Here is a 15329-nt window from a genome sequence, read left to right as displayed (position 1 = left end):
AAATAAACTGCAGATGATGCCACAAGTATGCTCAGCTCCAATATGCTCAACTGAAACGTGAGGGTTCCCTTCCCTCCTTTCTGGAAGGTCACATTTACAGTCCAGGGAAGAAATCCCATCACTTCCCTGTGCTGACCCTGCAGGGCACTCCCAGCTCGGGACAATCACAGGATGCTGCAAAGGCACCACCTGGAAGAGCTTCAGTTTGCTGGAGTGACATCCCACCTTTCCCTCCACAGTGAAAGGCAACAAGCCAAACCGACAACAAGGAAGCATTTCAAGAAACATTTTCAAAATCTGCCCTTCCAACCTTGCCCAGAGTTAGGTCACTAACACCAGTGGTTTTGGAAACAGAGAGATTCCAGGTTCTTTCAAGTACTGCAACATGAACAAGCTGCTTCTCAAGCGATGAGCATGAAAGACTCACAGTTTCTTGCAGACTTGAGTTTGTCTTTTTGTCTCTTGCTCTCTCCCTTAGTCCTGACAGAGGTAACTCTGGCTCTCCTGTTTTACTTCCCCCCAACTGGGGACAGCACCACCCCCAGCTGATCGAGCACTCTCATATTTGAGTGTCAACCAGTGCTGCCAAACCACAATATAAACAATGGACTGACTGTCACCGGGAGAACCTGAGGGGGTGTCTCCTACTCTGTTCCAGTTCTTATAATATTGCAATTACAGTTATTTTTGACATTTCTTCTTCTTTTCAAGCCTGGATGAAATTGGCCAGTGGCTTGGAAGTTGCCAGGAAAGAAGGAACAATGGCAGAAACTTTGATTCTCTACCACTGCTCAGTGTTTCTGGCAGTCACGATCATTCATACCATTACTTTCAATTTTGGTAAAAGCCAGTGCCAAAAATACATATTCATCTACAGATCTGTTCTAGCTAGGAAGAGACAAAACGGTGATGAGTGCCAGTTTGATTTCACTCAAACACAAAGCCATAAGATTTCTTGGTCTTCTGAGCCTTGGCAGCATCCCTAGGGAAAATTCTTTCCATGAAAGAAGTAGAGCCTTTTCCAAATGCATCAACAAAACAAGCTTTTCAGAAGGCCAGTATCATACTGACTCTGACAGGATCCAGCATGAAACCAATTAACACAGGAAACTACATTAGAAAACAGAATTCAATTCTACCAAAACATTAGGTCTTCACAGAAGAAAGAAACACTGACAGTCATCAGTAGCAATTCACAGTCCCCTGCTGGAGAAGAAACCTGCTAATGCAAAAGGTGGATGTTTTAATATTGAAAGGAGCCTTCCAAAACTCCTGAAGTCGTGAAGTAAACAAGCCTATATTGACAGAATGATCTCATAGCAGAACACGAATCTGGACAGTCAAGGTGGAATTCAAGGGAAGGAGAAGCTCTTTGCAGAATAGGTAATGAAGCTGAAGAAAGCCCTGTCTCCTCAGGTTTCCTTCCAGAGTCACTGAAGTAGAAAGCATCTAAATCTGTGAGCTGCAATGGGCAAAACAAACACAGCAACAGCAGCTTTCTAAAGATACCTCCAAGTTCTCAGGCATCAGCATGAACGGTTGATTGTAGCAGTTTGCTCTCTTGTCCTCCTGGGCTCCTGAATTTCCCACACTGGCAGCCCCTTTTCCTTCTCAGGCCCTGCCTTCGAAGCTGCTTTTGCAACAGGAAGCAGGGGAAAAGCCAAAGTCCATTCCTACCCAGCCAAACAAGTAAGCAGATTATCGAGGAGGTTTCAGGTGATGTCAATCCCAGGCAAAATAATTATATCAGTTTTTTCAAAGAACAAGCAGAAGTAACATCAGCTGTTGAGATTTTTTTTTTTTTTTTTTGGGGGGGGGGAAGGTTGCAAATAAGTCACTGTGGCTCCTGAGGAGAGTTCTTCTCTGCTTTTGGATGGGAGAGGTGGAAGTTGAAGTGTTCAAATTACTGCTTCTGCTGACCAAGTAAGCATAGAGGCATCAGACCTGGAATTGTTTACAGAGATTTTAACTTGACTGAAAATTACATTTCTAAAGAAAAATGTATCTCTGTGAAACAGCAAAACTTTCTGGGTTAAGAACCTGCCAATCAATTGAATTTTTAAAAGCAGCTGTCAGAAGAATTGTTAGTGAATATGACCTTTCTGTGTCAACAAAACGGCCATGAATATAACATTAGATATAAGGAAGAAATTATTCACTGTGAGGGTGGTGAGGCACTGGCACAGGTTGCCCAGAGAAGCTGTGGATGCCACATTCCTGGAAGTATTCAAGGCCATGTTGGATAGGGCTTTGATCAACCTGTTCTAGTGGAAGGTGTCCCCTGCTCACGGCATGGGGGGGTTGAAACAAGATGATTTTCAGGTCCCTTCCCACCCAAACCACTCAATGATTCCATGATTTTAACTGGTGACCTAGAAATACATACAAACCCACTGCTGACAAACATACTTTAATAGCAGAGTATAAACAATGAGGTCAGCACTGTCAGGGTGATCTGAATGACTTGATCTATGTACATGCATGTTAATACAACCAAATGGTAAATTACACTTATAAGAATTAGGATTCAGGCAACTACAGCATGAAGGGAACATCTGCAATTCTGTAACAAGATTGCTCATGGATCCCTTTTTTCAAATATTGGTACTTCATTTGGCTGTTTCCAGTCCTCAAGCTATTTTAAGCAATTGGATATACAGCACAAATAGTGGTTCACATGTTTCATCTTTGAATTATTTTAAAGGTGTGTCATTATCTCCTTTTACTCACAGAATTACCAATCTCCTTTATTCTGTTCTTCACCACTCTGCTCTCCTTTTAACCACTTTTAATTCTTAATCAGGGGCAGGAGTGGGGAACACTGCATTTCTCTGCATGAAGAAGAAGTCCTTCACCTCTTGGTTAAGGTTGTGGGTTTGATGCCTGTGTGGGCCATTCACTTACGAGTTGGACTCGATGACCCTTGTGGGTCCCTTCCAACTCAGAGTATTCTGTGATTCTGACTCAGCTCGGTTCTTCGGAGACTGTAAAGATTCAACACAGAACAGAAGCTCGTTACAAAAAGCATAAGCTCCATCATGGAGCTTAAGTGAAATGGAGTTAAATCAACTTTATCCATTTTATGTAACACAAAACGTGGAGTTTAACCAACCTCCCACTGCTTGGTCCAGAATGGGAAATTGTGGCTACCTCCTTCTGAACCACCAAACTACTGGAGAAATTCGCTGATGTGCAAGGAAAAATGGAGCAAGCACCCATCCAGTTAAAGAAGTTTGAATCCGTTCTTGACACTTTCCCAGAGGAGGTGATACCACAGGTCTGTCTGACAAAAAACCCACAAGGAAAGGGGTGTCCCAAGGTTTCAACACCTCTCATTTATACAAAGATTTGCTGGCATTTTATTTTTAAATCTAATATATATATGTATGTGTATATATATTATAATAAAAGTAACTTAGAAATCCGCTTATCATAAAAAAAATAAGAAGATAAGCAAGCCACTCAAGTTATTAGAGTGCTCCCTTGGAATTATGTTGGCACATAAATCAGGTGGTTTGTTTGTAGATATTACCTGATATTCATACATGTTCATATCAGCCATCAGAATGGTCTGATTTTCTTTCTACTCTGTCTCGTATAATTCAACTACTTCTCAGTCAGCGACATTTTAACCACAGTACATAAATTATACCAAGAAAGTAAACATGTCAGCAGGCAAGTAATCATATGGAAAATAAAAGATGTCATTGTTAAATATTCCACTTTAAACAGCTGCCTGTTTAATCAGGACTGATGTTGATGCCTGATCAATATACTTTGGCAATGCTGACATAGCACTTTTCCTCTCAATTCAGACAGTTCTGCATGTTCACGACAGTTGTTCCTCTTTTCTTTCAAGAACCTCCTCAGTTTATCTTGCCAAACTTCTCTACCTCACCAGCTCATTTTAAGCATGCATTTCAAATTCGCAACACTCTACGTTTTAATTTATTTTGAAAGAAAGCATTTGATAAGTGAATTTTAAGGCAAAACATCAAAAGCCTACCTAAAGCCAAACAAATAGTTATTGATAGATGTAATAATACCCTTAAGTTTGACTTTTTACATTGCATACAGTCATTTGAGCAGAGCCAAAGGGAGTGTGGATCAAAAGCCCACGATTCAGAACATCATTCACTTACAAATACTAAATACTAAAGAAATAAAGGCGGTACCAGAACTAGCAACTGTACAAACCCTGGGCAGCAGTAAAGCTACAATACAAGATACAACTCCAAAGCTTTCCCACTAAGATTACCAGACCGATAGTCTGGGATTGACAGTGGAGAAGGATTAAGGAGGTCAGAGTAGAAATACACTTGTGCACAAAGCAGATCGAATTCACAATTAGCCAGAATTTTCTGGCTATCATCAAGTCATAAGAACTGAATATTACTATGGTTGAGTTTTGGGGTTTTTTTAGGGGTGCAGCAAAATAAAGACTTCTGTGAAAACACAGGAGGGAAAGCAGAGCTCAGGAAGATGGAACAGGCAGGAGGGGTGTTCCAAGGGATTGTGGCTCGTGTTAGAGCCAGCCCAGCGTGCAGAGCTGAAACAGAACCCAAGGTTAGCGGCGCTGATGAAATGCAGGTCGTGATGAACGCTCCGACCTTTGCCTTCGACCCTTGGATCCTTGGCAGTGTGGTAAGCACCGCCTGCATTTCCCTTGACAACAGCTCATCCATTAAATTAGTTCCATTACCGATATTTAGAAACTTGGAGGTGCAAATTTGGCCAAAAGCAACTCTGCAGGTTTAACTAACTCGAAAGGCACGTCACAGTGTCTGAGGAGGTGGGTTTGGGTGAGAGGTTTAGTGCATGCACTGGTAACTTTGTGTAAACAATCACAGCAGTGTTCTCTGTGTTAAAGGCATGCAAATTTATTGTTGCTAATTTGCTAATTTTATTATTGCTTATTGCGAATTTTGAGCGAAGACAAATACAGGGACCGTGTGAAACCTGAAGTTTCATGTTTTATTTAAACTCCAAGGCATAGAATTTTAATTCCAAGTTTCACATAATAATTTGTTTTTATGGGCAGGGTTCATAATTTGTCCTAGGAGTTCATCATATACCTACTTTTAGTGTCACTATGCTGTATGAGCACATTAAAATTATGAGGTTTGAACATTCCTATCTTCAATTAGAGCTTTGTGGCTTCAAGCACTTAAGGAATAAATGTTGCCATTAACCTAGACCTTACCCCCTCAAATATGCACCAAATATATTAACAATGTTACTGAATCATGAGGTCATTGTGAAAATGTAAATCTCAGTGGATTCCATCACAAAGCAAAATCTTGAGGATTTTAATAGGATATTATTTAAGGTATAAAATTAAAGTCTCTCATTAGGTGATCTCAACAGCTCATTTAATTTATCAGGCTCGAAAAATATTTTAAAAGGTTATTTTAGGTTAATTACATTTCACATCCGTTTATGACAGATCTGAAACCCTGTACATCTTTCAATCCTCTGTTATAAACATTCCTCCTTGCCAAATAACAGAGCTCACACTGACACACATTTTTTGCTCACTCACACTACAGTCTCAACATGACAGCGTTTTATATTCATGGTGAACATAAAATCTTTCTTTTTGATGGGAACTTGGTCATTGCAATCAATAGCAAAAGCAGAAGTCCCTCAGTCAGTTGTTCCACGCTATTTACTAATAAAACAGCTCAGGTAAGCTGTTTGTTTTTTTTTTTTAACACACATGGCACTCTCTCAGCAAACTGTGCATGATACACTTGGGTGGCCAAAGTGCTTTCAGTGAAAAAAATTCAGATCCATCAAAAAAGCCACAGTACAAGAATTCTCCTCATCTATCCCTACAACATACAACATTTTGAAGCAAACACCTGGCCATTATTTATCCTAGTTTCTGTTCATAAAGGTAGGAACTACAGATACTGACTCTAAATCAGTCTTGCCAATGTAATGTTTATTCTGAATTCATACCTCATGTTCTCACAGCACAAGGAGCCTGCAGTGCCCACCAGGGAAGAGTTTGAATCTCACAATTAATGCAGAAATGCTCGGGTGAGCAATAAAACACAGCAAGGCCGGGTGAGAGATCACGGAATGCCTCAGCTTTTGAACAATTGACTGGAAAATCTAAATATCTTGAACACAATCAGAAAAAAGAAAGATATACCGGCACTCTATCAACAGCCACTGCACCGTCCATTTGAGCTCCAAACATCCGCCAAACATGAATAAACTGAGATTTACAGCAAGTCTGTGAGGTGTGTGCTTTACTCTCGGTTCTACAGGTGACCAAGGGACTTAACCTGCCTGTATCTCAGTTTATCAAAGTTCAGATATCAGGACTGTTGCATAAGTCTCAGGTTTTAGTACCATGTTTCACTTACAGGGCTACCCTTATCTCTGCCAAGAGATTTCACCTCTCCCCCTCCAGTAATCCCAAGGTAATAAGGATTTTAGATTAAGTGGTAGGGAAGATTGTGAGCTGCAGCTCTTCAGAGGTGATGCACATAAACCACTGCATTCCCACTGTCCTCCAAGTGGTAAAATAAGCAATCACTGTGTCTCTGTGGCTGGAAAAACACATTGCATGGCATGGAGAAACCAAAATGACACAGTACAGGAAAGCATACCAAGCAAGAACCAGCCAAACACAGAGGATTATGCCACTAATTTACAGAGCATCTCCAAAGCTTTTGCTCAGTCAAAATGCTATGGAGGATTAGTACAGATGTCCTGAAGCTCAAAACAGTTTGCATTTCTGGAAGGAAGCAGTTTGAAACTTAGGCAAACAAATCATTTCATTTCTTACGATCAATCCTCCTACTATCACACCCTAGGAAACAGTTTTGAGAAGTATTAACAGACAGAGAAGGCAGCCATATTAAACTACTAAATGCAGATATCTCACAGTGCCTTTCCATGGAAATATCTGCCAAAAATCACCAAAATAAAACAGCCAATTTTCAACTACTTTAAATTAAAACCAAGGACTTTTATTATCCATATCATTATGTTTTTTACGTAAAGGTCATTAAGAACCACAGAACAATCCTCACGAAACAAAGCCTCACTCAGCAACAATGTGTGTTCAAGACAGACTGAATAACTGTATTTTAAGTTCCCCACAGCTCCCCAAGCTAAAAAGCTAATTTTCCATGCACACTACAGCAGTTTCTAACTTTACACCTACAACAGTGCTGCTGTCAGGAAGAGAACTGACTGCATGTGCCAAAAATCAATTCAACATATTCACAGACAAAAAAAAAAAAATAACATGCAGCATCTGAAGATAATGAGAACTGCAATCATTCAAACTGACAGTCTAGTGCCTAACAATTATCACAAGGCAAGCTTTATGAATTCATATTTCCTACAGTGACAAGCCTCAGGTTACACGGAAGGGTTTTCAAATTTTCTTTCTAATATGAAAATCTCCTTCAAGCCAATGAGTCCACTCCAAAATGGAATTCACTTAACTGAAGGGAGTAAAAAGATGCTGACTGTGTTTAAGTAATATGCTGAAGTTTCTTCAGAGCAAGATGCTGACTACGTTTAAGTAATGTGCACTATAAAGTAAATATAACTTTAGTAGAGAATTTATCACAATTATTTCCTGTTCTGTACATGAATTATTCAGAATGAAGTTTCCTAGTGAAAAACCAACCAGGACTATCAGTTTTGGATGCCTCTGTGAAGCATGTGACCTGAATCTATCATGAAAACACACGATACATGCATTTTTATTTTCCTACCAGAGACACCTGAAAAGCTGTGACAAAGGTAAGTCCCTGCAAGCACTTTAAACACTGCCCAGGGACCAGAACTTGCTCCCTACTTCTTCCTCAAGCCCTGTCCAAATCCCAAAATTGATAATTTACCCAAGTTCTCGAAAATTCACCAATAGACTCTGCAGAGCATGTAAATGCAAATGTCTAATTAGTATGCACAAACTTAGACTCCACACATGGTCTTAATTTGGAAATCCACTTACTTCCCATCTCAGGTTATTACAATCACAACTGACAATTTAAAATGCAATTTCCATGCATTCATACAGTAATAAAATCAGTTCATTCATGCAGCCATAGTTTCTGCTGTCTTCTCCTTTTCTAACATAAAAATAATAAACCCTACTTGTATAGCCAAGTATTGGAAGTTCTTTACTCTCTGAAACAATTTATGGCCTTTATCAACCCTAATGATTAACCTTAAAAATAGTTTCAGCTGTACTGAGCAACATTTAAACAGCCAACATGCTACCACCTGAAAGTGGTAAAAAAAATTATCTATGACAAAAAATTTTGGGAAAAGAGCAGCTTTCAGTTTCAGAAGACACAAATGTAAATGAAGTTTTCCCATCAGATTCAAATGCCTGCTATCATAATAAGTATCCAGGCAACCAGCAGGAGGTAGTGCTATGCACAACTGGCATTAATGATTTGTCCCCCAACTAGTATTGTATTTTTCGATAAAAAGACAGAGATTGTATCGAATTCTTTTGTGAGGAGATAGAAATCAAAGCTCTATGCACTCATCCCACTGCCAGCACACATATATCAAGCAGAGAGGTGAAGAGTGTGGTGGAAGATCAGATATTGTGGCTTATAACCTAATATTTAATTTGCTAATCATATACCTGGTCTCTGCTAGTCACTACAAACTCTGTTCCTTCCAAGACCTCACCCCTGTGAGATTAACAACCCAGGTGCCTGGGTGCATAAAGCAGAGATCCTAAATAATAAACTGCAAACCCACTAAAGCACTGGAGGCTAGGCAGGAGAGCCAGAATTTTCTTTAATAACTAGGAGGGGTTTTGAAGCAGAGTATAAAGCTGGAAGTCCAGCAGTTCCACCGCACTTCGCCAGGCCTTTTGAATTATTAACTCCCAATGCTGTACTGATGAGCAGCAGAGAATTCAGGTCTCCTTTGGCCACGGGAGAGCATCCCTGGCTCCAGCCCGGGATGAGGAGCGGGATTGGGAACTGCAGAGCCCCGCGGTGGGACGGCCGGGGCTGCAGCGCCACCGCCAGGCCAGAGGCGGCAGCACAACACGCCTTCCCACCCAAAAACTGCAAACCTTTTATAAAATCACCTCCAAATAATTTTTTTTCTTTTTAAATAAATGTTATTTGATTCATAGCCATCCTAGCTTTCATCTCTCTGTTGCCAGAGAAGTGATGTTGCAAACCACAGTACAGCATTTCAATACGAAGGGAATTCATAGCCCAGCTAAAGGAAAAAGGCTGGTTATTAGCAGGTGATTCCTGCGGGACACGGTCCCAGAATTAACATGCCCGTGCTGCAAAAACCCCTAATAATTACCAGGATCTCTAAAAAACGTTTGACAAAAGCTGGTTTGGATCGTGGAGCTCACGATTCCTGTCCCCAGCCCCGGCACACCAGCAGATGGCAACCCAGCTCCACAGACCCCTCCGCAGGCTTGATTAAAACACAGCCATTAGATTCCACTTCCACCTGAATTTAAAGAGAATTACCTACAGAATTACTCACTCATTCGAATTTGTAGCCAACTAGCCACTCTTCTTCATAGCCAGGAATAACACAAACTTGAATTTTCTTTTTAGTTTTCTGTTTTCCCCCCTGCACAGGGGAAATAGACTATTAGGGGAAGTTTATGTTTTAGGTATGGGTGATTATATTCCTAACATATCTACTAAGAAATTAAAAAAAACGAAGGAGCAAAAGTTTAGAAAATAAATAGTCAATATTCTCTCCTACATCTAAAAAGCATTCCCCAACTTGGACATCAAAAGTAACAAGCCACAGGGCAAAGGTTGTCTCAGTTACTTGCTGAGCCAAGGACCCAACATCACAAGGACGACCCATTCTCCCCATTCCACTCGGTATTGCCTAATCCACACAGCTCTGGGGAACGAAATGTTCACAATAAATCATCTGAACTGAACGAGCAGCATCATCCCTCAGTGTTATTCAACACAGTTCCTCAGCTTGTTGGTAATTTCAAGTTGCTGCATTTGAGCCTTTCTACCCTCCAGATCATTATTATAATTCAAAATCTGAGGAGTTTCTTCTAGAACAACACCAGGGAAAGGTGAACCATCTGGCACTCTGGACAACCACAGTGAATGTGCCATACCTTCATTCTGGTTACACCATCACCTGAGAAAGCAAATGTAAAACCCTAAGTCATTGGAAATTCTCTGAGATGAGACTGACCCTACAAGGAAATCTTGCAAGTCTGACATCAGAGGATTAATGGAGCACCAACTGCTTAGTCAGCAGCCTTCATCTCTGAAGATGAAGAAATGGCTGTGACCACATCCCATGTGGTACAGAATATAAGGAAGAAAGTTTAATCTAAAGGCAGAACTGCAACCAACCAGCTGGAATCCTCAACCTCCTTTTCAAAAATTATGTTCAGTTTTTCAGTTCAAGGGGTACCTCAAGTTTCAGTTCCATACTGGGAGCACTTCAGAAAGCTGAAGCTTGTAAGTATTAAAAAAAAAAAAAAAAAAAAAAAAAAAGGTTTCAAAATCTCTTTCACAAACATATCTAAATTCCCACCCCACTGACAGGCTTCTTCAAATGTTTCCCTATGGCCACAGTTGGCAGAAGGAGCATGTATGGTTTCTTATTCCTGGAACAGCTCAAGCTTTTCCAGGCATTAGATGGTGAGCAATGCATGTAAGACACAGTCCTAATTAATGGGTTGCAGGTTGTCAGATATTTCTTTCACAAAACCCTGAAGACAGTGCTTGAGATGCTCTCTGAGGGGCCAGGTGTGGGGGACACACACATAAAACTCTCATCTCTCTGCACAAATGGTAGATGCATATTCAGCATTAGTGCAGTGCTCCAGTTGAGCAACCTGTCCTCAATAAGCATGAGGGGAAAATCATCCCTTGCCCACTCATAAATGCCCCAGCTCTGGAATATTAACACCTTACAGCAGCACTTCTGGAAATCAATTTCATTCACACTGAGCTCTGTCAAAATGAATAGTTGCAAGAAAGACACTCCCAATCTACCTCCTCTACAACAAGCACAACCTTCTCTTCACAGGCTCCTTTCCCTTTCTAAAATTTACAAACCCTGATGCTCTTCATACCTTTCTTCATAAGAGAATGCATCCATATTCCTGATCTTTCACATCATTTTCCTTCCAAACACAGTGCACGTTCTAACTCTTTTTACATCAGGGTAAGATTTCAGATAAATAAACCCACAAAATAGGTCATAAAAGATTTTCCACAAAACTACCCTTCTGCTCCTTAAACACAAACTCTGTATACATTCCCTGTGCCCACATCTTTTACTATATTTGGGTCTTGAGAGCAGGAAACACCACTGAGATGCCCGCAGTGATGCTTTATGTCATTTCCTCTGATTACCTCCTCAGCTATTTTAGGGATTTAAAAGTCTTAAAGAGGACACTCTCCACCAGAATTCAATCTCTTAGGATCAGAGCCACTTGCCTTAAGGGTAGATGATGAGCTGAAGGTCGTGCTGTGAAATCCTCACGTATATTTAGAAGGCACCCAGATCAGATCAACACCCATCATTCCACAAGGACAGCACTCAGCCTGCCCTGGCTTCTTTCTCAACTCAAGGATCTCATGGCAACTGCTGCCCAGACACATTAATCTACACTGTCACACATGCACGAGCTGAAAGATTCTGCCCAACAATAAATTGTGTTTATGTAGTTTACAAGATAGAATTTGATGTATTTCCAGTTCTGGACTCGTTGCTGATAAGCAAGCCCAGCTATCAGCCTCATTCCAGAGGCTGCAAACTAATTTCTGAAGATTTGCTATTGTTACTTTATCTTTTTGTTTTGCAAATACTTTCAAAGCGGAAAAGAATGCGATTTAAGCACTGTAAACAATCTGTAGAATTAGTAGTGGTTAGAAAGTTAAAAAACCACATTACTGAATGCCAGCAAAGCAATTTAGCAAAGGAAATCTACTGATACCTGCAGAGCCATAAAGATGGAGCAGAAACAATCAACAGAGCTTTGAGGATTCTGGCTTTCCCATACCACACTTCACTTCTCTCTAGCTATCCAACTATTGTATTATAGCAAATAATAAAAAAATTCAATGCTCTAGCAGTCAAGACTGGCATATTAAAATGACACTCTGCATTACTGAACCTACTCATCCCTTAACAGAGCTATTCTTCAAAGAAGATTAATTATACTGGCAAGAGACCTTTTGCTATTCTAATTTGTGAAACTTATTTCAATACCACAAGCATATTAAAACAGCTGCAAACGTGTAACCAGCTCCAAGATCCCAGGACTCACTGCATTTAATTAGGTGCTCATCTTGTGACCAGCTCTTTACTCGTTGCTTTTGAAGCCCACTTGGTATAAAAATTTTTCATTTCTAGGCTTAATTAACTGCAACTGTAATGAACACCCAACCCACCATGAGACACAGAACAGTGACTGGATCGTTCAGCACCTAAACACCATCACAGAGGGACAAATACTGGATTTATAGATTAATTTCTCTGCTTTACTTATCTAAAATTCTGGGGGTTTTGTTTCAAAATAGCTTATTGGCACGGTGTTTATATCAGAACATTTGATAGGCAGCACAAACACTGCTGTGACAAACTGAAAGCACATCATATTAAGAATATGCAGAATTGTAACATGCAAACATCTGCAGCTTGCTGAGCTACACACAGCTGTTAAGCAACAACCTAGTATTCCAAATTAAATATCTGAGAATTAATGCTTTGTTTCAAAGTACAGTTATTTTCATTAACTTAAGCTATGAAGCTTCAAGGCATTTCCCTGCCTCTAGAGAACAGGGATGTATTTTAACATCTTAATTTTTTTAATCCCCATCGGATAATTATATGCCAAGTTCACACGAGCATTTTCCCTTTCTGTTGATACAGTTGAATTTAGAACCACTGGTAAGGACATAAATTTAAGGCAAACGCTGAACAGGCACCAAATTAAGACACAATACAATTAAATTAAACCAGAAGAATTTCAATATAGTAACGTGTCTGAAAATGCCACAACTACAAGTACTTCATTGTGAAATCAAAATTAGTTGTAACACAAACGAGTGGCTTTTTGAACTATAAAGACCTAAATTTCCTTTCATGGCCTGGTGGTGCCAAACTGTCTGGGGTCCCCAAAAAACAATTCTTGGGGCTATACCCAAGATACACCCTTTTACTTAAGGGGGTCATTGCTTCTTCCAATGTTATATAAATTTATCCAGTTACTTGCAGTTCTCTAAGTAGAGCACACCAAAATGTTCTCATTTGAGTCAAACTTGTTACATGAGCAACTCTGTAGAAGTTTGGCAGAAAAGGATTTCACCTTTGCTTTTAATCTACTATTTACCAACATTTTCTGTTGCATATGTGACTGCTCATAAGTAACTGTCTTTTCCTACTCCTGTATTTTTTCTTCTCCTCATACTTCAGTGATTTTAGATATTCAGAGGTAACAAGGAGCATCTGCAAACAAAATGTATGTTCCTTTTGGTGTGCAATTCACACTTCACTGCAGCCACCTGAGTGTCTCTCCCCACATTTTCCTCTTCTTAGAAAATGCTAATTTAACAGATGCAACATTCCTCAAAAATATTTTTTTTGGACAGAAACCACGAAGAAGAGCAGAGGGCAGTTCCAGCTCTTCGATTCCTCAGGACAGTTATCCCTTTCAGATTCATCCCCAAGGAAACAGGCAGAGGTAGCTATTCAGAAAGCTGCTTCCCAATTAAATTTGTTTCAAATGGTTGGGTTTCCATGTTCACATCTCCCTGGACTTCCACTGATATTTCTTTCAGGTATCAGGCAGCTTAAGTAGCATTGAGAAGGAGCGTCCCCAAAAAGAAATAATTCTTCACCCCCCCATTTTTTGGGTGAACAAATAAACAAATGTATTCTCGCCCTAATTCACCCTCGATCCTAAAACGCCCTGCAGGAACAAAACGCTGCATTCAACGAGCAGGAGGAGGGAAAACAAGGTAAAAACTAAAGCACAGGATCACATCACTTTTTATAGCACAAGAAGGTCACGAGTATTCCCAGGCTCACTCACCAAACCAGCAGTAAGTGAAGGAGCAGATTGTCCTAGAGACTGATTTCTCATGCGGACCAGGTTGGAGGTATCTCCAGGAGGCTGCCACATTGTCTGTCCCACTCCACTGTGCACACTATTTGATAAGGGAAGTAGCTGTTTTCCTTTAAAAATAAAATCAAAATACCATCAGCTTGTTTTTAAACAAGTTTGCAAGTTCCAACTACACAGCTGAGAACAAACACTGCATGCAAAGAAAAAGCATTTAATGATAAAAGCAATTTCAGGATTTTGGTAGATTAGAACTTGTGAGAGCACCCTACCAGTGAATTCATTCTGTTTGCTAACTAACAATTTCCAAAAAATCTACATTACGAGATAATGGGGAAATCCAAAAACGTTGTAAAAACAGACTTCTATCACTTTATACCTTTCTGTATTTTACACACAGGAAACAATATTTGCTGCCTTACACAGAGGCAAAAGTCTCTTTAGTATTACTGTGAAAATTCTTCAGAAAACACATTCCTAATTGTAAAATATTATCTCTTCTAAATAGCTTAGTCATCTAGACATCCCCACCCTTCTCCTACCACTGGAACATCCCACACCACATTTCATGCAGCTGTAATCATAATCCAGTGTATGTTTAAATATTGTCTTGCTTTGAACCATGGACGGATATTTTCTGCTCAATACATTTTTTCTCTTCTAGTCAATATAACTCTCCTTTTTCAAAAAACGTCAAGCAGTAAATTTCCACAGAGAGAAAGAACCAAAGTCAAAGTAGGTCATATTTTGACTCCACGGAGCTTGACAGCTTCCTTTTATGTACAGTGTCATTCAGAAAGAAAAAAAGAAGAAAGATATTTCTGTGGTTAAAAACACGTAAGTGAAGAAGTCTGTGAATCTGGGTTCAGTTATTAGCTTCCAGATGACTTCCTCTGCAACTCTGGTCAGTCAACCTCTGTAATTCAGTTTCACCATCTGCAAAATGGGAGTGGATAATTCCTCTTTTCCTTAAAATTACAACTATGGGACTAAACAACACACGTCCTTCCAAGCGTGGTAAATACAGCTGCATTCAACAGATTATTACATGCTCAGGAATCACAGGGAACTAAGGCATTTATTGCAATAAGCAGCAGGAAGAAGTCTACACCTTTAATCACATACGTGCTGTAGAAAAATACTTATTTTCTCCGAGGCAGAAAGCTATTTCACAAATTCAACTGCACCTTAGAATTAGTAGTGAATTATGACATCCATTCCATGGAAGTGGCTGCCATAGTTGGAAGAC

The 15329-nt window shown here is 39.9% G+C and overlaps 1 protein-coding gene across 1 annotated transcript in view; it reads right to left on the bottom strand.

Moving 5' to 3' along the window:
- MAST2 (microtubule associated serine/threonine kinase 2) overlaps positions 1 to 15329 on the bottom strand; it is a 190905-nt gene that overhangs the window by 152481 nt on the left and 23095 nt on the right. The window contains exon 3 of the mRNA XM_027893597.1: positions 14051 to 14193. Within this exon, the coding sequence (XP_027749398.1) occupies positions 14051 to 14193 (143 nt within the window). The remainder of the gene's footprint in view (positions 1 to 14050; positions 14194 to 15329) is intronic.

Source organism: Empidonax traillii, unplaced genomic scaffold, assembly GCF_003031625.1.
Source record: "Empidonax traillii isolate 1590-97213 ecotype Southwest subspecies unplaced genomic scaffold, ASM303162v1 scaffold15:size5535645, whole genome shotgun sequence".
Classification (NCBI taxonomy): domain Eukaryota; kingdom Metazoa; phylum Chordata; class Aves; order Passeriformes; family Tyrannidae; genus Empidonax; species Empidonax traillii.
The sequence above is the reverse complement of the archived record's forward strand: the minus strand, read 5'-3'. Positions and strand labels throughout refer to the sequence as shown.